The 22,968-nt window shown below is 41.5% G+C and overlaps 1 protein-coding gene across 1 annotated transcript; it reads right to left on the reverse strand.

The window, feature by feature from the left end:
• Positions 1-5,001: 5,001 nt before the first annotated feature.
• On the reverse strand, positions 5,002-18,820 carry dtd1 (D-aminoacyl-tRNA deacylase 1). Its single transcript, XM_081611675.1, has 7 exons — positions 18,728-18,820; positions 16,960-17,077; positions 15,644-15,734; positions 15,306-15,541; positions 13,617-13,714; positions 8,562-8,726; positions 5,002-5,789 (listed from the first exon to the last, which is right to left on the reverse strand). Exons 2-6 carry the CDS (start codon positions 17,000-17,002, stop codon positions 8,571-8,573), a joined length of 624 nt encoding a protein of 207 aa, XP_081467801.1. The 5' UTR covers positions 17,003-17,077; positions 18,728-18,820; the 3' UTR covers positions 5,002-5,789; positions 8,562-8,570.
• Positions 18,821-22,968: the final 4,148 nt, after the last annotated feature.

A 22,968-nucleotide genomic window follows, 5' to 3' on the forward strand; every position in this document is an offset into this window, starting at 1 on the left:
TCTCCCTCAACCTTCCGCACCTTTACACGTGTTTTAGGTTTTCTTTCCAGAGGCGTTCCTAGGATTCACTGGGGCCCAACCCAGAAATGAACTCACTGACATTAAAACCAGCACTGAAGGAATGTTACAACACATGTAATTCGGCACACATGCAGACCAATGATGGGCATGTAAATAATTTGATTTCCAACTTTACAAGTATTAGCGAAGGTCAATATTCACTTCTGTTAATTAATATAACAGCAATTAATCTATTAATATAACAGATTTGACCCAGAAGGGATAACAAAATGCAAAAGCCACAAAACAAAAGCAACCACAACAGAAGTTATGCTAAAATGGATGTGATGGTAAAACACAACTTATGCTAAACCTGCTAGCTTAACTTCCGTTTTCTGTTTTTTTATTTCATTTCCGTTTTTCTTGTAATAAACTTCTGCAAACTTCCGTTGTAGCGTTTTGCTAAAACAGAAGTACTGGAAAACCGGAACTTCTGCTTTAGCATAGCTTCCATTGTAGCATAATTTTGTTTTTGTAATAATTCTGTTTTAGCATCATTCAATTTTACGCTAAAATGGAATTCATGATAAGCTCGCTAACATCTGTCTTAACATAACTTTTGCTTTAGCATTGTGCAGAAACAAACGTTATATTAAAATCAAGTTTGAGTATTACAAATTTAGCATAAATTCCAGTTTGGTATAAACTGTGTTTTGGACTTTGGTGTTGAAACAAACATCTCTGTGTCATGAGTCCTTCCTTTCCTCTAACAACTGATTGAATGATTACAAATGTTCTCCATGGCTGAAATCTACTGACAGCGTCCTCTAAGGGCAGAGAAATAAATCATCATTAGCACCAGCTAATGACTAAAACCTTAAGATGATGCAGATAAAAATTGTCGTTTTGCAAAGTTGCCATGAATCCATGGGAGGTAGCCTAAAATAATCTATGAGGAAATTTAACTGAACCTCATTAGTGGGACATTAGCCCAGTGTAATGACCCAGAATTAATCGACAAAGATGCCGAGGCTTTAAAGAAGCCATTTGCTAACATTAACACATTGTAACCGTAAGCAAACCGCTCTGAGCTCTAAATCCAGAGGTATTATAAATTAAACATAAACCAACAGATTTTCTGTTGCCGGTTTGATCAGGATACATGTTTGACATTTACAGTTGTGTGAAGTTTACTTGCATGTGGCTGTAGAGCCTTTGTGCAGGTTTTCCCCTGTGGTTATGACAGTTGCTGGAGGAATACAGATAAACTGACCCAGTTGTGAGGAACTGTGACGAAGAAAACTTTATCCTGCAGTTCAATAACCAGAGGTTTGCTGCTGCTGGGGGGAGAAATAAGAGAACTTTCCAGAAAGAATCACCTCAACAACTTATTGTTACAAAACTTCAGTAAATAGAGATATAGCTGACTATCAGGAAAATAAAGAAGAGATCAGCAGCTTATCTTGTGATCAAAGCCAACGGTGAGGGAGTGTCTCATCTCATCTGGAAATCCTCTGAACATCTTTGTTGGTGAAAGTTTCAGCTTTTCATGGGTTTCATGGACAGATGGCCCGTTTCTGCCATTCACCCGGATTTGTGGCGGTGCATCAGGAGCCGCCTTTCTGCGGTTTTCTTCACATCTTTCTGATGGTTCGCTATGCGTAGCTGCTTCCAGTTAGAGCTCTTCCTAAAGCCGTTTCATGTTGGTGTCCCTCTGGGTTCTGTTTCAGAGCTCTTATTATTCCTGATTTAAAAAATGGAATACAACAAAAAACACCTTGAGAAAAAAATGTCTATTCAACCAAAACCCGACATTTTAATAACGTTTCTGCTGGTGTTGCACATCCATTTCCGCTCTGTTTTAATTTTTCATATTTTGTAAGTTGTTTTTTAACGGCCAAATACACATTATATATATATTTTAAAGTCATCCTTTGCAAGTGGCAAATCCCTTGGACCTGAGTATGATATTTCTGATAAGTGCATAGTATATTTTATGCTATGTTGTTTATATTTAACACTTTTTAATGTGTGAACATACAAACCTTGATGCTGCTGTTACACCTGCATTTGTCCACTGTGGGACTATAGAGGATATTTTTATTATTTTCTATCTAAAGGTCAAAGAACCAGGACTCTGGAACGACCTCCCCTCTAGTTTGACAGTCAGTGAATTAGTAAAGTTAAAACTCAACTTTTTATAATTTCTTTTAAGTAATAATTTGCTGAACTTGTGTTTAATGTTTTTTTATGTACAGCACTTTGTGAATCCTGGCTTATTCTGACTGGTTGAGGTAAAATGCATCTGTAATAAATCCTCCTGGAGGTTTCATTTAAATGGCAGAATGGAAAAAGTGGTGGAGCTGCTAGCAGCTGGTGTCATTGTGTTTTATTAACCCTTTAAAGGCAGAAATCCCAGAACCTGACCCAACGACAGGCCCGGCCCACGAAGCCGCCGTGAAACCAACCCTCACTGCAGTTTGTTCTGACAGGGCATGAATTCCCAAACTCCCAGACACACACACACACAGACACACACACACACAGACACACACACACACACACACACACACACACACACACACACACACACACACACACACACACACACACACACACACACACACACACACACACACGCGTGAGAGAAAAAAACACTAAGGAGAAGGAGGAGGAGGGGGAAACAAATTAAATCCAGTTAAATTGTTTTTCCATAGCCAGTGGGCTTGGCACAGGCCTCTCACACAGACATGCAGGAGATGCAAGATAAACAGAGCAGCCTGAGATGTAAGAAAATCCCAGGAATTTCAGCCACTTTTCCCGTTTCATAAAAAAGTCCCAAACTTCCAAGCAGAAGACAAACTTGTGTCCACAGCCGCTCTGATTGATCGCATCCTTCTGGGATGTTTGCCGCATCGATAACCCTCCTCTCCTCTCCGCCTGGCACCGGCTTCACTGCGGAGGAGAAGCTGCAGCCTGCGCGCAGGCAGACGTATCTGGGTCACCGTCTTCTCCGGGTTCGGGCCGCTCCTCACCTCAGCATGGAGAAACCTCAGCTTGGCTCCACAGGAGAGAATCGGGAAGAGGGTGAGGGATACGGCACGCCTGGCCAGGAATAGCTTCCTGAGGTAAAAAAGAGCAAAGCGAATGTTAGGCCAGGACAGAGCAGCCAGCTGCTGCTGAGCGGAAATAAGGACAAGCTTTCCTGCACTTGCATCACATGAGGCAGCTGCAGAAGTATTCACACCACTTTAACTTCTGTATTAGAAGCTTTTTGATAAAATGGCTCAAGATTTTCTTTTATTTCCCTTTGGAATCTATAAAGTATTTTGAAATTTTAATTTTTGAACTGATTCTCAGTCAGGTTGGAGGTTGAGCATCTGTCGATGTCCGTTTTCAAGTATTTCCACAGACGATTAATCAGATTTATGTTTGGACTTTGACTAGGCCATTCCAACATGTGAATATTCTTTGACCCAATAGTTTCTAAAGAGACAAAAGCCCAATTCAGACGGATTAAAACAGGAGGTAAAATATAGCATTTTTATAACAACTGATGTTGACATAGTCACTTGGTTATGTTATAAACGGCCGTATGTGACTTTATAACACGTAACACTGGCCCTTTAAAGTCATTGTTAGTTTTGGGTTGATGAGTCATTTTTGAACATCAAACTAGGGAAATGATCACCGACTTCAGGAAGTCATCAGCAGCATAAACCAGGTTCCACTGAACTGGAAGATAATTATAAATATTTGGAGATTATTCTTCATAACATTTTCTCCTTTATGTCACATTTTGGTTCAACAAAAAGGTCCAAAACAGGCCATCCATCCATTTTCTTCACACCCTTGTCCCTCAGTGGGGTCAGGAGGATTGTTGGTGCCTCTCCAGCTAACGTTCTGGGCGAGAGGCGGGGTCACCCTGGAAAGGTCGCCAGTCTGTCGCAGGGCAACACAGAGACACACAACCTAGGGAGAATTTAGAGAGACCAATTAACCTGACAGTCATGTTTTTGGACTGTGGGAGGAAACCGGAGTACCCGGAGAAAACGCACCATGCACAGGGAGAACATGCAAACTCCATGCAGAAAGACCGGGGTCGGGAATTGAACCCAGAGCCTTCTTGCTGCAAGGCAACAGCTCTACCAACTGCGCCACTGTGCAGCCCCAAAACAGGCTGGAAACTGAGTTTTTAACGTTTCATCTGAGTTTATGACTTAAAAAAGTTTTATTGAATTTGTTTTAAAGTTTTGTATTATTGCGTGGTACGATTATCTGTCTCCAAAAGCATGCTGGGTAATAAAGTGGCAGTAGGAAGGACTCTGGTTCAGCCTGTGACTTTTATAACAGGGTAAACTGTTGTGTTTCGATTAGGGCTGCAGCTAGTGACTACTTTAGTAATCAAATCAAATATTCTCACAATTAATCTGAAATAAAACATTTGGCACATTCTGCATTTCCTTTGCATCACTTTGCATTGCAGTCAGTTGAGACTGAATGATCAAACTTGTGCCGTTTTGTCAGTAATATGATATTTCAAATTTATTTCCCGTTGGAGACAATAAGGTTAGACCTGTCAGAGGTGGACGTCCGTGTCTCAGTGGGGGTCCGTCGGTCTGACCCGTCTGCCGGGTTCGTTGGTCGTCTTGATGCTGGTTGTTCTCTAAGGAACCTCTGAGGTCAGAAACAAAACATCTGGGTTTGAAGTGGGATTAAACTAAACACAGCTGGACCACGTTTACCTATTAGGTGACTTCTTAAAGCAGTTAGCTCCACTAGATTTTATTTAGAAGGATCAGAGCAAAGTGGCCTGATTATGGTTTACTATTTCCAAATATTTAAAAATATAAAATAATATGGAAAAGCCTGATTTTCTCTGGTTTGTCATAAAATCCCAATAATTCCAGAGAAGTTTATGGTTGTTAGATGATAAAAATGTGGAAACGTTGCAAAGAACTGCCAACGCACAATAGAAATGACGACAACCACACAAACATGAATGCTTTTGAAATTTATACAGTAACAAAATGTACATTCAGACCCGTCAGAACACAGCAGGGCAGCATCAAGGTGGGAACAATAAATTTCATCCATAATTTTCCCCAAACGCCAAAAAGAAACCCCAGCAAAGAGAAGGGATCATTTCCATCTGAATCTTTTCCTTCCTCCTGGTTTGTCAAACCAAGTTAAAGTTTTTCTCTCTGCCTTCTTTACAGAAACAACAGTTGCAGCAAAACGTTCGCCTCGCTGCAGCTTTCCTGACACTGTTTCACATTAATCACAATCCTAAACCATCATCTGAACGCCTTTCTGTTGCCAAGAGGAATATCAGGTTTTATTTCTGAGATGTCGCCTCCATGTTCCAGTTAATTAGAAGTGACGACAGTGATGCACCTGCTGGATGCTTGTGAGCTCAACCAAGATGTGTCCAAGCATGCAGAAAGGAAAGCGGGACATCAGGATAATGGGGCTGTTATTTAAAGCGTCTGTTTGCGTCTCCGTTGGTTACAGAGACATTCCAGTTCAAGCTCAGAACAAACAATCTGCTCACGGCGGTAAACAGGCGCTTAGAGGAGGCGCTGGTGTGCTCCGTCTGGCAGCACTGGAGAAGATCTGCAGCGCAGCGACACGAACGGAGCAGAGAGTCCAACAGAGACGGCTGGAGGAGGACAAATGGAAAAACAACGAGACGAAGGATCCAATGAGCTGCTGGGTTCTGTCTGCTGTCGGTCGGTCCGTAAACGGGTCGAAGCGTTCTTCCTGAGTGTCCACAGTTTGGTTTGCATCTGAATCAGAAAAGAAGAAAACGATGGTCAGTGACAGGAGCGTCACTGGGATTTAAGGACATGGGGGCAAACGAAGCGTTTACAACATTTAACAACAGCAACACAAACAGAGACGTCGCTTTTCCACTTTTAAAATAGTTCAGGGTGACAGAAACATATTTTATACAAAATATGAGTTAGTTAATATCAAAGCTTCTTCGAGCGAGGTGACGATATGCATCCTTAATGCTTAACAAATCCAATGTTTTTAAATGGTTTACTGAACGAGCTCTCTGAACACCAGGACATCATCATCAGACTGCATATTTATGATGTTTTCCTTTATCAAATATGAAACAGCAGAAACAAGAAACTAACACATTCAGCAGTTTTCTTAAGCACTTTTAGAGGATTATAATAGGACTGACTTACAGTTTAGAGCTTTTTGTCCTTTTACATAATCTGCATTGCTGTATATAGTTTGTCCAGCTCTTTGCAGCTTCAAAATGAAACACGGAAAATGTGATGAGTTTCTGGTAAACAGATTTTCTCAGGTTTGATCGCTGAGTGTTTGGATTAGAGGTGTGCCGATCAATCGGTCACCAATCATAATCGGCCGATTTCCGTGAAAAAGTGTATGATCGGTGATCGGCAATCATTGGCTCTTGTTGCCGATCACCTGCATCTCATCTCGCAGCCTGCCTGTGCAACTGGTCTCCTCTTTCCTTCACTCTGCGCAAACGCGCAGCAACAAATCCTAAGCGATGTGGAACTATAACTATAACGCACTGAGTGAATGGGGAAGTTTGCGTGTTGCGGCGGAAAATTGAAGCGGGTCAAAATGCATCAACACGACGAAGCTAATAAGACATGAAAACAATGCTATACCTGACGGAGTTTGGCTACATCGAGGCTCACTGCAGTAAAAAAGACATGGAGGATAAATAGCAGGTAAAGCAGCACAGCTACAAACACCCGGATTAGCATGACGGTCAGAAAGCTAAACAAATAACCCGCAAAATGATTTAAGTCTTGGAGCTGCGATGTAAGACGCTGGTTCTGCTCTCGCTGTTGAACCGCTGCTACGCTACAGGTAGTAATATTTCAGACGGAGCGCCGCTTCTGCTCCACCTGGTAGTGACTCTCACACCGAACCTCTGCTTAAAGCTGCAGCATCTAACCTAAAAAATACATTTTACATACGTATTAAAACTTTCGCTGTCCTAACATGAGACAGATAATCTCTAAAAAATAATCGATCTCCTCCCTGCTCTGCATAATTACTCCGCTCAGTCAGAAACAGCCACTCAGAACTAGCAGTAATCAGCTAGCCGCCATGCTATCAGGAAGTTTTCATTCAGTAACTCTGGATTGTTTATTGTAATGGATCCTGTATTTGACTTTGAATGTTAAGTTTTATACTTGAATTTTTGTTGGCAATGTTGAGAGGTTTTATTTTGGCTCTTTGCATAATTTAGCCTCTTCAGAGCCTCCATATGTTATCAGTCTGTTAAAGATAGTTTTACCGATAGCAGGACAATTTGCACAATGCCTGTTTAGTTTAGTTTTCTTCTTGGAAAAAGTTATTAAAAACAAGTTTTTGTCTAAATTAAGGTGAATTCATGGTTCCTTTTTCCACATAATGTAACCGGTAGTGTTTATGATTAAAAAAAAAAAATAATTATGTGATCGGTATCGGTGATCGGCCCTCATGGGTGATCGGTATCGGTATCGGCAGGAAAAAACCTGATCGGCACATCTCTAGTTTGGATGGATCCAGAAGTTTATACCTGAAAAGCTGCTATGTGCAACATTAAGTTTCCATCAATTGTTTAACAAATGTCCATAAAAGTTTTATCTACAACATCGAGTTTCCTGATGTGTAAATCTAATGACTCATAATCAGGTTTTTGTCCCTGATTGTGATTTACGATGAGAAGGAAAAGGAGAAGTCAGGGATGAAGACAGGAGGACGAGGCCAGAAGAAGCTTTGTTTTAACTTTACTTTTGAATTCAATCAAACTGCAGCTCAGCAATCTGTCATTTTAACAGCTACAGCAGTAAATGTGTTTGGTTCTGACTAAAGCAAGAAGAGGATTGGATGTTCCAAAACAGGAAGCCAGTGGGGAGAAGATAAAAGCGAACTCATTCAGAGGAAAAAAACACATTGCTCATGTTTAAGTCATGCAAAGCAAACCTCAGGAAGACCAGCTTCCCCCTTCTCCTTTCTCTTCCAGCCATGTTCCCTTCTTCCACAGCAAACTCTCAGATCAGAACCCAAATGATCCGCCTATCGGGCAACTTCCTCCTGCCATCAGGAGCCGAAGCCTCCACATGTCGGAGCTGATATTTACCCAACATGTTGGTGCAGATTAAAGAGCAGAGCAACTGCTTCCATCCCGACCACCCCGGCTCTCCGCGGAAAACAAATCCTGTTTGCGAACTGGATGGAGCGGAACGTCACCTTGGCTCGGCGTTCAGTGTGAACCACAAACAAACAAACAGCTCCGTGTCGCTGCCTGTTGCTAGGTCTCACTGAAATGTCAACAGCAGTAAAACAGCAGAGCCAAACAGGAAGAGGAAATGTGGAAACCAGCGGCTTGTGACGGCTGGAGTGCAGTTTGCTGATAGTCGTGAAAACTGGGTTCCTACACTTTTTAATTAATCCAGAGTTTTCCAGAGTTTTATGATAGACGTTCACTACGGCTATCAGGATCTGAACATGGAACCTGGAGAGGAAGAGGATGGAGGGACTGATGAAGAATCTGTGACCCCGTGACCCCGCCGGCTCACCCTGCAGCATCACGGCTCCCGGTCTGAAGACACGTCGCCGTCCGCCCCGCTGCTGGCGCTGGGGTCCGGCCTGGACCGCAGCGAGCTCTTCTCCCGTCCCGACTCGGACGAGCCTTTGGAGCGCGTCTTCTCCTTCCTGAGCTGCTGCTTCTCCAACTTGGACAGCTGAAGAAACGCAAACAGAAAAAGCCGCTTCATAGTTTCACATTTTTCCGTGAACGTAGTTTACCTGTGCAGAATAAACCTTAGAATAGTTTGAAAGTGGCTCTTTTTTTCCTTCTGAATTATTGAAACTGTTTTCTCTGAAAGGGAAGAAAACATCAGGGAAGAGTTGGTGCCAGGTTTCCGACGCGCCGTCCAACATGGAGACGATTCCCAACCCAACAGAAAAAAACACTTTCTGCTCTGGAGGCGCTTTGCTAAAAGATAAAAAAACTGATGCATGTAGTTCAGAACGAACAGCTGGTTACTGGACAAAAAGACCCAGATTACAATAAAATCACATTCTGCTTCAGGTTTGATCCAAACAGCAGCCATCATATCATCTCCAGCCGGGAAGTTTCCGGTTCAGCTGCTGTTTACTGGTTTGTTCTACCGGAGGCTGTGGCCCAGTTTGCACTTCATTAATCTAATTTTACATAAACAGCAGGTGGACCAATAAATCGGACCCGGCTTCAAAAATGTTGTGAGATCACCGATTGGTCAGTAGGTTGACCTGGAGACCTTTGTTGTCTCATTACGGTTTATAATAAACGCCACAAGTGCCAACATGACAAACTCATTCCTGTGTATTTTTATCAAAAGTTATAAAAAAAATTTCTCCAAAAGGTCTAAACAGGTTTTATTTGGTTGGACTGAGAAAAACGGGACAAACTGAATAAAATCTGAAAATTATGACAGTAAAAATTACTCTAAGATCAAAATAAAACGTGATTTTTTTTGTGTGTTCAATGTTTTGTTTAATTTATGTTTGTGCTTTTAATGCCTGTTCTAAATCTCTTTACATTTCTCTGTAAAGCACTTTAAATTGTCAAAGAATGTGCTATACACATTTTTATACAAGCTTGCCTCCCCTTGGATTAAAATAACTGGGACGTATTTAGGATAAATTCAAGTTATTTCTAACCTTTCATTCAGCGATACTGCTGATGGGGAAGCCTGCAGACGGCTGGCCAGCCTTCTGGAATCTCTCATTTCTCTCTAACTGCCGTTTGTTTACAAGAGAAATGAAATAAATCCCGTCACTGATCTGAGCTTCCTGCTGACTCAGCAGAATCAGTGTAATTAAACAGAACGTGGTTCTGCACTGGTCCGAACACGGCCGCTCGCGCCCCACCATTTAAAGCCTGTCCTCAGGAAGCAGGGAGCTGATGAAGTCGTCGGCCGACATGCGCGCTCACGGCTGCTAAAACTTTCATGGCTCTCTGGGACTTAATGTCATCTCACAAAATCCAAAGCGTTGCGTAACAAATTACATTATTTAAACAGCATGAAAACTTGCATGGAAGCGGTTCTGATGATGTAACGTCTGATTAGATCATGGAGGTGAACATTTTAGTTGTTTGTTCTGAAAAGTTACAGACCCTAAAGTCTGGATCCCGAGCAGATAAAAGCCTCCACTAACGCGATCAAACGTTACATAATCCCAGAGAGATGATCCGCCGCTGCAGCGTCCAGCAGGGTGGGTTTCACCGCCTCCATTGTTTACTGTCAGCCTGACCCCGCCCGGGACTCAATCCCCGATTTATGGAAAGAAAGGAGCAGTGTCTGCTGGCTGTCGCTGCAACCCCCCCCCACACTAAACTGAGCCAAGCTCAGCCTGATGGCCGGCCCCGTTTATCCCCATGTTTGGCCCCGCTGCCTCCGCTGCTAAACATCCCAAACAGACAAGATTAAAATTCAGCCGATTGCCTGAACATCCGTCCTTTCGGGGAAACGGCCGAGGTCCGGCGAGCCGACGAAGCCGGAGCGAAGCTCAGCGGCAGGAGGACAAACCTCTGAATCTTTCTGTTTCCGTTGGCAGGAGAAGCTGGAGGCCTTCATTCTGGACACGGCAGCAGGAACCTGCTGCAGTTTTACTGTCTCAGACAGTAAAACTATTATAATACTTAACATGTATTACATCAGGTTATAGTACAAATAAATACTAACCTACTTTGTTGTGGAGAATTAGTTTTCTCTACATTTTCATGTTTTTCTTCTTTATAGAGGAAGAAATTCAGCGCAGGGTTCTGTGTGTGTGTGTGTGTGTGTGTGTGTGTGTGTGTGTGTGTGTTTAAATTTCACTGTCTGTCATTAAAGGAAATTAGCCTGTGGCTAAAACACCTTACTAAACAATGGTTTCCGTTTCTCATGTTACATGATTTAATGTGCTGACCTCGATTAAATACATTTGAGCTGAATTGAATTCAGCTACAAAGTCCATGAACAAAATGAGTCAAATTTTTAGATGGCAAAAAATGTCCAAGTTATAATAATTAGAGATTTAAAGAGGAGTGACAAAAGCAAATGAGATGGATTAGCAGCACTTGCTAACAGGACATTTTACTCTGGAATATTGTCTCTGCCGCCTGGATAACGAACAGTTTGCATGTTATAAAAGTAAAGAGACTTTCATTCAGCAACAGTTCTTCAGTCAGAGGCCTCTTCAGATTTGTTGCAATACTGACTGCTATTGGAGAGCCGTCCTGCTCAAAGCGTCACCATCCACACACTTGGACAACACAAGTTACAACATTTAACTTCCATTTGGGATAAATATTTTTAATTAAATGAAATACAAAAATATTGGAGATCCAAATGTGATGCAACTAAAAGAGTTTCTAAAGATTCCAATAACTCTTGAAGAGTTTGCACCTGAATATGAAGCTTTTTTTAAGCACAAACACTCTTAAATTGCTTAAATCCATCATTTCTTGCCAACGCCACATCTTAGACCTTTGACATACCCCTGAAATACATCCTGTGTGCAACAAATACATTAAGTCTCCAATAATCAGCCATTTATTCTCAGTCCTAAGATGTAAAAAACAAATCAAGTGACACATAAATCTAGTGTCAGAAGAACTGCAGTAAAGCGGCGCTGCCTCCCAGCACGAATGTCTGAACAGATATTAACTGTTTCTGATGCTCCTGTGGCCTCAGAGGAGGAAAATCCTGATGAATCCTTGTTTCATGAAGCGTTCATGTTTTAAAAAGCGACGAGCTCCAAGAGGAGGAGTCCTGGAGAAAACGCCCTGCAGACAGCATGTGTGGCTCAGCGCCGTCAATCATCTGCAGCCCGTCCCACTTCACTGTCTGCAGCATAAACACACCGCCTCACCGCCACGGCTGCAGCACACGCTGCCTCACCGCCACGGCTGCAGCACACACCGCCACGGCTGCAGCATAAACACACCGCCTCACCGCCACGGCTGCAGCACACGCTGCCTCACCGCCACGGCTGCAGCACACACCGCCTCACTGCCACGGCTGCAGCACACGCTGCCTCACCGCCACGGCTGCAGCACACACCGCCACGGCTGCAGCATAAACACACCGCCTCACCGCCATGGCTGCAGCATAAACACACTGCCTCACTGCCACGGCTGCAGCACACGCTGCCTCACCGCCACGGCTGCAGCACACACCGCCTCACTGCCACGGCTGCAGCACACACCGCCTCACCGCCACGGCTGCAGCACACACCGCCTTACTGCCACGGCTGCAGCACACGCTGCCTCACCGCCACGGCTGCAGCACACACCGCCACGGCTGCAGCATAAGCACACTGCCTCACTGCCATGGCTGCAGCATAAACACACTGCCTCACCGTCATGGCTGCAGCACACGCTGCCTCACTGCCATGGCTGCAGCATAAACACACCGCCATGGCTGCAGCACACACCGCCTGACTGCCACGGCTGCAGCATAAACACAACGCCTCATCGCCACGGCTGCAGCACACACCGCCATGGCTGCAGCATAAACACACCGCCCCACCGCCACGGCTGCAACACACACCGCCTCACCGCCATGGCTGCAGCATAAACACACCGCCCCACCGCCACGGCTGCAGCACACGCCACCTTGAAAGGGTCCAGCTCATATTCAAGGTGGCAGTAAAATTCAAAACTTTGGCAAAGTTGTAATATTTCTTGAAAAAATGTCAAAAGTCGAAGTTTTGTCTCCTCTTCAGAAATTATGCTAAATATTTTTAAATGAAAAAAAGCTTAAAAATTAAAGCACATGTGAAATAAAATGTCACAATAAGTACAAATCTTATGCATCTTTGATTGTAGATGTCTTGAGTTGAATCTCAAATACTTTTTTATTTAAATAGAAACTTCCAGACAACATGAAATGGGATAAAAGCAACAAACTCCTCAGGCTCTAATCTGAATAAAGTTCAGGATAAAATGGAAACAAAGTCATGAACATCTTTCCTCACATTTATCTGGTTTTGTCATTTTATGATGTTATTGATTTATTTTCATTTTGATCTTTGAAATACCAAACTTTTCATGTAACTTTATATTTTGGTCAAACTGATTATATCATTTTTAAACATTAGATGATTTTGACCAGTTACTCAGAACCTGAGTAAACTTTTTACCAAACACTTTTTTTTACTTTTAATTTAGTAAAATTTTTTTGGCTACTTTTAGTTTAACTTGAGTAGAAATATGTTGAAGTTGTGCTGCTCTTACGTGACAATATGTGGGTCCTCTGCCCAACACTGGTCGACCCGGAACAGGGCAGAGCGCCATCTATGGGAGCACAGGCAGAGCCAGGACGGGCTCTGCCTGTGCTGGCAGAGCCCGTCTGCCAGGACAGGCAGAGCCTGTCCTGGCAGATTGATTGATTGATTGATTGATTGATTGATTGATTGATTGATTGATTGATCTGCTTTAACTAGAAAGTTTAGCAGCTTTTATACAAAATCTGAAGAAATAAAAAATAAAATCTGCCTTATGAGCGTCACTGCTCTTAATCTGAGCTCCACTGATGAAGATGACTGGGTGATGAAGATGACTGGGTGATGAAGATGACTGGGTGATGAAGATGACTGCGTACCTGTTTGGGGTCTGTGGGAGCAGCCGGTGACGTCAGCTCCACGGTAACCGGACCGTCGTTCTGGATGTTGACCTGCATGTACGCCCCAAACTTCCCGTCTGGAAAACAAAATGGAGGACGATAAATCACGTGTTTTTCATGTGCTAGCCGAGTTCGGCTGCAGCTAACAGAGGAAAGATGAAAAGAGGCGGACAAGGACAGCAAGTTTCACTCGAACTGCTCTCCTTTCTTCTCGCTGGTTTCTTTAGATTGATGACACCATCTGCACAATGAAGCTGTGGGAGAAAACTGATGCATCATCATGTTTCCCTCTCCGGAGGCGGCGGGGAGGGGGGCTAATTAGGAAGGCTCACGCCTCCCTTTGCTGGGACGAGGTGTCCTCCTCACCTGCTCCCCAGTGGGCTGACCCAGTTCACTGCCACCGCCGCTGCAGCCGCTTCCAGCCGCCTGACCGCCACGATGACACGCCGTTGGCGGCAGGGGGACGCCAACGCCGCTCCAAACCCAGCAACGGAGGAAAAAATCACACTTTGATTTTAACTGTGAGGAAACGAGACGCTGGAGGAGACGCGGCTCCGATCGGCGACAATAAACCCGACTTTGACGACCGCCATGTTGTCACATTATGGCATGAATGTTCTCAAATGTCCATTTCAGTTCAGTGATTTCATACCTGAAGGTTTCCATAAAGTACAGCCTGTTCCAAATCAACGGCTGTAGGAATCAGATCTTTTCCCAACATCATTCCCATAAAACCTCAGGCAGTACAGAAATGTTCTTCTGATCAATACATTGATTGACAGATCATCCTCAGCAGAAGCTGAGGTTTGGTCAGTCTGCAGCGCTGAAGAATAAAGTTCTACCTCAACTAGAGATGAACCGATCTGTTATCAATATCTGTATTGGACCCGATATTAGAAAAAAAATTCTAGATTGGGTGTGAGTGACAATGTGTCCTGTTTACAATCTATTCAGCCTAGTTCTATGCTTTGTGCTCTGCGTGATGTCAGGCTTTATTATTTATTTTGCATTATTTTTAGAATTCCTCAGTGCACTTTCTGAACCATTTGAAAGGTTTGTTGTTTATTTTTACATATCTGACGAAGTGGCGCCGTTTTTTAAATTTATTTCTTATTTATTTTACTTTGGTTATTTTACTCCTAATTGAACTGATGGAACAAATTAAAGTTGTGTTGTTTTTGCATGTTCAACCAGCTTGTGAAGCTATCCGTGCGTTAAAATGTGCTGCACTCATGCGCAGCTATCACATAAATTTGAAATTCACATTTATGTCTGTGTTTAAAAATAACAAAAAACGTTTCAAGTCAAGTCATTGGCCGTATTTACTAAATACGGCCAATGCTGAATCTCAGATATTTAAATCAGAAGTGAACAAAGTGGATCGGTGCATTATTAGTCTCAACACATCAGCAATGGCCTCAGAGAGCGAATCTTCCTGGCAGTTCTGACAGCTGCTGTAAGACGTTGGCGTCCTCAGTACCAACTGAGTCCAGGCTTTTAGACTTCGGTGGACAGCAGGTTACTGCACCATCACAGAGCTAATCGTTTAATTGAACGATGATCGTGTGTTAAAGATTCAGCAGATTCAGATCAATTCTGCAGCTTTTCCTCTCAGTTCACTCAGAAGTGACGACTTAAAGCCTCGTCGCCCGTCGAGATCCCGCCCACCTTTGATGAGCTCCGGCCTGTAGGCGCTCCTCATGCTCTCCAGGATGCTGATGTAGAAGGGCTGGGCGAGCTCTGCCGGCATGGCGGCGTGGAAGTCTGGCTTGTTGCCCTTCAGGATGCACTGCAGGGTGAACTGGCTCACACACAACACCTCCAACTCCCTGTCCATGACACTCTTAGCCCACGCCCGGCCGCTCTCGTCCTCAAACAGCCGCAGGTTCAGGATCTTTCTGACCCTGAAGACACACAGTGCTCATGAGGAGGTGAAGGAGCAGATTGACTCAAAGTTTATTTCATCTGTATCTATGGACATGTTTGTAGGATTGACTTAGACTTACATGTACTCAGCATCTTTCTGCGTGTCGTCTGCAGAAATCCCGAGCAGGACGCAGATCCCCCGTCCAATGGAGCTGACCTGCTCCTCTCCCACTGCAGGACAATGAAAACAGACACACAGCTTTTCTACCACACCCAGGAATCCAAGAACTCTTTGTGCTCGCACAGTTCAGAGCTCTGGTTCACCTGCATGACAAAGTTCTGCTGAACGTTCGCCTGCCAGGAGATTTTTGGGTTTATTTTCAGCAGCAGTGCGAGTGATGGACAGCATTAAGAATTTATCATTGTTAGAAAAAGATCACAGAGATTGTAAACAAATATTTTATCATTTCATTTGAAGGGATTCATCCCTCCATTTGCTGTCTATACTTAGTTATTCTTCCAGGGTGAAGAATAACTGCAAATTTACAATTTAGTTACTGGTATCCAATAAATAATTTTCACTTTACTGTAAAAAAGAAAGAAAGAAAAAAAAACATCTAAATTCTTTGTGACGTTTGTATTATTCTGTTCTTTGTCAAATGCTTCCTGTTCTCCTGTATATTTACATTGATGCTTACTGATGACATATTAATAAGCAATGCCCTAATTTCATAAATAAATAAACTAATAAAGTATTCTATAGATTATTATCAGAATAAAAGAATAGAGGCAGCCCTTAGAGGCTGTTATGTTCTTCTTGCAAATTCTATTAATTGTACTAAAAATAAAAATTAAAACATCAGTTCTTAAAATAAAAACAGTAACTATTATCAATATTATTATGAAAACGCCATATTAATTGTAATATCATTTAATAATTATTATTTCAGTGCATTTAGAATTAATTTCTGACATATATTTTTAAATACTACAACTTTGAGTTTTCTTATTGTGCCCTTTTATTTTTTTCTAGCCGTCTTAACCTCCGTGACTCTTCAACAGCCCTGAAATAAACATTTTATTGGCTGAATTGAGTCCATGTTCATCTCAGCAGTGGTAAACAGGAGTTTGACTGAATAAAGTGAAACTGAATTCTTGTAATTGTTACTCTAAAACAACAAGGCCGCCTACATCCAACAGGATTAATTGCCTCTGTCATATTCATAATTTCTCAGTTGCACCAACTTGTTTCCCTTCAGCTAAAAGTCAACTATTTTAGTTTCCTCCAGTTAGCAGCGGTCTGACGCCGCACCATTCATTTCAACTGGGATGCTAATGCTAACGGGGCTAACTCGGCTAGCTGGTCATGACAGCTACTACCGGCTGTCTGCTGATTGTCTTCGAGTATTTCAGTTACAGATTCCAACTCCGTCAGCTCGGCTCATTCAAAGCTCACCTGTCACACTCGCTTTGGTCACCCTCTGGATAATCGCTCTCATTGTTGTGCTTCTGCTGGACAGCACGCTGTCAAAGCTTCCGGTCAACTCCTGCCGTCAGCGGTAGTTTGTCGACATCTAGCGGTGGAAGCTGGAAACACAACAATAACGCCTGCAGAAGCAATTAAGGGATCTTTAAACATTTTTTTATATACGACGTATTTCCATTTTTTCTTGTCTCGATCATCTTCATTGTCATATTTGTTGTCACCATCAACATCTTTATCACTATCATCGTGCTTTTAAGACTTGAATAAATTATTTAAAATCAGTGAATGCTGAGAATAAGCATTCACTGCAGCTGTTGATTTGAAGATTTTGGAGGTAGTTTCATTTCTCATCCCATTTATTTCAAGCCATGTTCCATCACCACAGCATCATACTGCCACCGTCTAAACGTTGGTGCAGTTTTATAGGTTTGGCTTGTATATTTCTTCTAATTGTAGTCAAATGCTGCCTTCAGCTTGTCTATGTCTTAGTGATTCCTGTATTGTTCACTAACATTGTAATCAATTTAATTTAATCTGCTTTGAGATAAGTTGATGAAACTTGTGAAACAAATAGGTGTTCATGACGCCTACCAATTCAGCAAGGAAGCAACTGGTCAAAGTATATAAATATTCCACATGAGGTAAAAAAAAACCCCAAAACAATTCAGATAAACAACCAAGAGCCCGAAATTAATGGGAAATTCATACCAATTATAAGTTATTTATTTGTTCTTTTTCAAGAAATGCAGTCATTTATTACATTTCAAAAACACTTGATGGAATAAATTCAAGTATCCTTATTTTTAATTCACAAGAAGATATTAGTTTTTTTCCCCCCAAACAATAAACATATAAGAAATATAGAATGCTGGCCATTTCCCCTTTTCATGCTTTTTCCAAATGTGGGTCATAATCTGCTGGGAATTGGAGCCAAAATGAATTAAACTGGCTGCAAAACACTTTTTGTTGTAAAACAAATTAGATGAAACAACTGATTTGCAAAAATTCCTAAATATCTAGAGCTTTAATAAAATACTCCGTGACAACTTGATCATTGATTTGCAGAGATGATTAGTCCTAAATTTTTTGGCAAAATAACGAAAGACATCCTCTTCAAATACGCAAACATAGCAGCAAGTCTGTTTTTTAAAACACGTCCAGCAGCTACTTGTCGCCATCTCCAGCTCCTGATCCTCCACTCAACGACTTGATGAAATTGTAGATCCTCCTGCTGTACGGGACGAAATCTTCCTTATAAACGATGATGGTTTTGGAGTGAGCCGTTTCGTAGACATGCTTGTTGGGATTTTCTGGCTCTTCGAACTTTTGGTTCGCTGAGTTGTGGGGAGAAATAGTTAATGAGACAGTAGAAAACCATCTCTTGGAAGTCACTGGCAGTGGTTACTCCTTCTTTAAATGCAACAAATAAACAGATAACTACAGACGAATTACTCGTTTAGTATTCATTGGTGTTAATGATCAATATTTGAACAGACAGCTATCATAGAATCACTGTAAACCGACAATATCTTAAAATCAGATGAATTTTCACTGAAGTTCTGAGTGCCGCCTTTTAAAGCTAATTATCGATCAGAACGCTAAAGGGAACAGTTAATAAAAGTTATCAAATAAGACAAATTAGTTTGACTTTACTAAAATGAAAAATCGTCACAGATAAGTAGCATCTCGTCTAATCGGGATTTTGTCTCCTTGGTGATTTTCCTCGCAGTTTACTCACCTACTGGATCGTCCAAACGACCTGTATATTTTAAAAAAGCGTAGGATCCTAATATTGTCCAGATCCCCAGCGCGTAAACTGCGGACACTCTGTAATTCCACTTAATCGGGTCTTTGATAGGCATTTCGAGACTAAAAAACTGGAGGCTTTTAAACGTTGAACTGTCTGTGAATCTTCAGGTTAAACGTTCAGGAAGCCGCCATGACACTTCTTTCTCTATTTTCGTGGTCGGTTTGGAGTTGCATTACCGCCACCTGCTGGTTCATACAGCCTATTACAGTAAACGTTACGTTGCTTTAATATGTGGAGTTACTTTTTAGTGAGAAATACAGCTTTTCTTTTTAAAATTGACTTTAAAATAAAATAAAATGGACAAAACTAAGATGTTGTACTTAATAACTGTCCAATTGGTATCCACTAATCAAAGCTTGTTAAAACTAGCAGAAGTGGCAGAAATAAATATCCTGGAAAACAAATTATTATATTTTTATAATACAGAATAGTTAAACATATGTTTTATACCTTTTGTTTAGAATCTTTTACACACAAAACAAGGAATAATATCTTATGAAAAAATACTGTATGCTTAAAATCCATTTCAAATACAAATACAGATCAAAAAAGTAGTTTTAATGTAAAACAGCAACGACAATAATAGTCCTGATATAATAATAAAAAAGTACATTAATATTAATAATGTAGCTTAGAATAAATGTCCAGTATTCGGCAATATCAAAATCTGAAGAAGAGCCTCGTCTCCTTTGCTGCTGCGTTCCTTCAGATGAGTCAGAACCGCCTCATCTCTCTGATTTATCTTCCTTCTGCCTACGATGCGAGGGCTGAAGGTCAGAGCTGTCACCTGATTTGCCTTGTGGCTTCTCTGAAACTCTCCACCCACATGTTAGACCAACACCGACTATTGCTGAAACTCTCACTGTCAGACTTCTGTTTTGTGTCTTGAGTCCATTAGAAAAAACAGGGAGAGTTTTTTTAATGAGTCCAAGACATAAGTTCTTTCAATGGTTTCAAAATTCTTCTTATCCGTAGCAAACACCAATGGAAATCATGCCTGTTTTAACACTGAGATGATATTTTATCCCGTTCTCCCGTCTAATAAAACTTCTGTCCCATTTGTGGTTTCCAAGAAATCAAAAACTGAACGGAAGTTAAAATTAGCTTTACAAAAATCACTGATACCATCATATAAAATCAAAGCCTGGCCCATTTCTGTCTGCAGAGATCTGGAAACTGGGCAGCTCCACCACATCTCAGATCCCTCCAAGCCCAGGAAACGGAGCGAGCCGAGCCGCTGGGAGGAATCACACCAGCAAGGTAAAACAGACAAAAAGGCTACGAAAGCACCAAGTAACTGTTTGGTCAGAACAATTAATGTAGTAGAAAATAACAAAGAAATAATCAGACACCTACAAATATTAATTTACATGGAAATTCTGGTATTTTAAAGAATACAAATAAATAGGTAACACATACAAAATAAAGGGATATGTGGTATTTGTTTGGTCATGTGACAGTGAAGCCTTGTTGGATTGTGAAGTTTAACTGAAGCAGAGAAACGACGTCAGCGGTGAAGTTGTTTCTTTAGCAGTGTCAAAAGAATAATGAAATATATTTTATATATACAGGCAATATTCATTTCAGGCATTGATATAAGCCAAACTTTTCATATCATTGCATCCATATTTTCCAACAACCTTTCTAATGATATTTCAGATTAGAAGTTAGACAAACATCAGTTTCCTCTGCATCACTCCTGGAGAGAGTAACAAACCATGAGTCCATGTGGATTACAGAAAAATCACCATAAATAAACAAGCACATAGAATAAAATAAACATACATATACATTTTTAAATAAAAATAAATGAATAAAGAATCTACAAACACATGTAATACAAAGTGATAATACAAATATACAAATGCCTGAGTCAGTTTTATCAGCATCACTCCTGGAGAGCATATATGTAACAATGATCCTGTGTGGATTATAGAAAAATCACTACAAATTTAGATTTGAACCAATCATGTTTTCAACTTTTTAGTTTTGCTTTGTTTTATGATCATTTCACCCTGAAAAGTAAAAACTGATCTAAATAATTAGAAGCCCTCAGCCAGTATAATATGCACATAAAAATCTGACTCGCACTGCGTTATGGGACCCATGTGGGCTCACTAATGGGCCCTCTCGACCCAGCAGGACTGTAAACTGAAAGCTCCTGGGTGCTTTGGTTCTGAAACATCTTTAAACTCGGGGGCTCCTGGAACAAGAGGAGGAGGATTTATTGCCTGATTTTGACTCAAACTCTGCCTCCCAGAGAAAACCTAATAAAACATGTTTCAGGAGCCGTGGGACACCTGAACATGATTCATCCAGCAGGTGAACATTTTGGTCATAAGCGATGAAAACATTTCATCTTTTAACTCAGAAGTTCAAATTTCCATCAGTTCTGTTTGAACATCAGGATTTTTCTCTAATTTTTCATCCACCAATCTCTCAAGAATGTGGGTCTGAATCCAAACTTGCCAGGACAAATTATACCTGACAGATAATATTTAGCTGCTGGGTATGAGTTCAAATGGCACTCAGGCACGATTCCTTCGAATTAATAATTCTCCGATGGGTCTGGGATGGAAAACATTATTATGGAGGCGAAGGAGAGTGACAGCTTCATGCTGGATGGATGAAACTCCGCCTGAGTTCAATACAGCCAGGATCATTTGATTTGTCCTAAATTAACTAACTGAGTTGAAACGTCCTGTCACAGAAAAATTTATTCAGATTTCAGACAAGTTGGAGCAACAGATCCAGGATAAGGCCTGGATATTAATCCTATTGTTTATGGTTTATTTTATTCTTTATTGTTTTTAACTGAGAACAAACAGCATCAATGACATTAACAAGAGCTAAAATAATGTAAAACTCAAAGTTTCACTTGATGTTAAGCTTTAATTTTGAACTTCTACCTGATTCTGGTTCATCTGATGGTTAAAACGTTTAGATGAGATTTACAAAGCTTGTTAAATTTGTTCTAATCAAAGTTTGGGCAGTTTTCTATTTCTTAAACTAGATGAAAGTTTTTGGTCATTAGCTTTAGCAGAAGAAACAAAGCAATGAGTTACACTGCTGGCTGAAACTGGGTCAGGATTGTTTCATGAATTATTGCTCCATCTCTGTGAAATCTGACAGATTTTGCATCAGAGACTCATCTGAAGGTCGCTTGCTTTACCCTGCACCACAGCCGTGACCCCAAAGCTTTCAGGGAAAATCTCCTGTGGACTGAAGAGATAAAAGATTGAAATTCTGTTTGTTTTTCTGTTTGGTTTTTCTTCATGTTCTGTCTCGATATTACAGCCGTATCAGAAGCTGGTTGTCTTCATGTCCCAGGGCAGGTTTGATTAAAAAACGTCCTTATTGCATCCTTATTGCGTGATTGATTCATTAAATCAAGACTCCATCTAGCATCAGAGCAGACAGGCCACCATATCAGGAGCCTGTTTCTGTTTGACCTTCAGTCATTTGGATTGTTTGAGCTCGTTTGCCCGGCGTTTGCTTGGGTGTCTGAGGTAATGCACAGTGCTGCGTTTAATGCAGGTGGATGTTTTACTGCGTTAAAACTGAGGATTCCAGTATCACTCCACCAACAACACCACAGAGGACACTGTGGGTCGGGAGCCTTTACAGATCCTCAAAGATGCTAGAGAGGAGCCCCACGGGGAGTGTCCTAGTCAATGTCTGGACTTAAGCAGTTCATTCATGTTTAAAATCCAGCCTGCCTGAATAAAACTGGCCAACTTCCCTCCACAGAGATCCACCACTACAAGCCTGAACCTCAGCAGAGTCTCTGCAGAGAGACTGCAGCGACGTTTTGCTGAAGAACTGAGGAGGAAACGGATTTGTTTGACCGCTGGAGATGATCACCGTTCCTAATAAAACCCTGCAATGAGTGGACATAGACAATGGATGGATGAGCACACTCTTTACAACTCCATGTGCAAATGACACAATGTCTGTTACACCTTCAAGTGTCCACTGGTTCCAACGCCAGACCTGAAGAACGAATGTGACACAGTTCATCTACAAGGCAACTTCTCTGATGCCAAACTGAATCTTTTCAATCTCAATCAAACTATTCTGCTGCTTTTGAATGTAAAATATATTTTTTGTATTTATTATTGAGAAATTGGAATGTATTGTGCAGAAATATTTTTGCTAGCTTCACTGGG

The sequence above is a fragment of the Poecilia reticulata genome, chromosome 1 (genome assembly GCF_904066995.2).
Source record: "Poecilia reticulata chromosome 1, P_reticulata-male-v2, whole genome shotgun sequence".
NCBI classification, from domain to species: domain Eukaryota; kingdom Metazoa; phylum Chordata; class Actinopteri; order Cyprinodontiformes; family Poeciliidae; genus Poecilia; species Poecilia reticulata.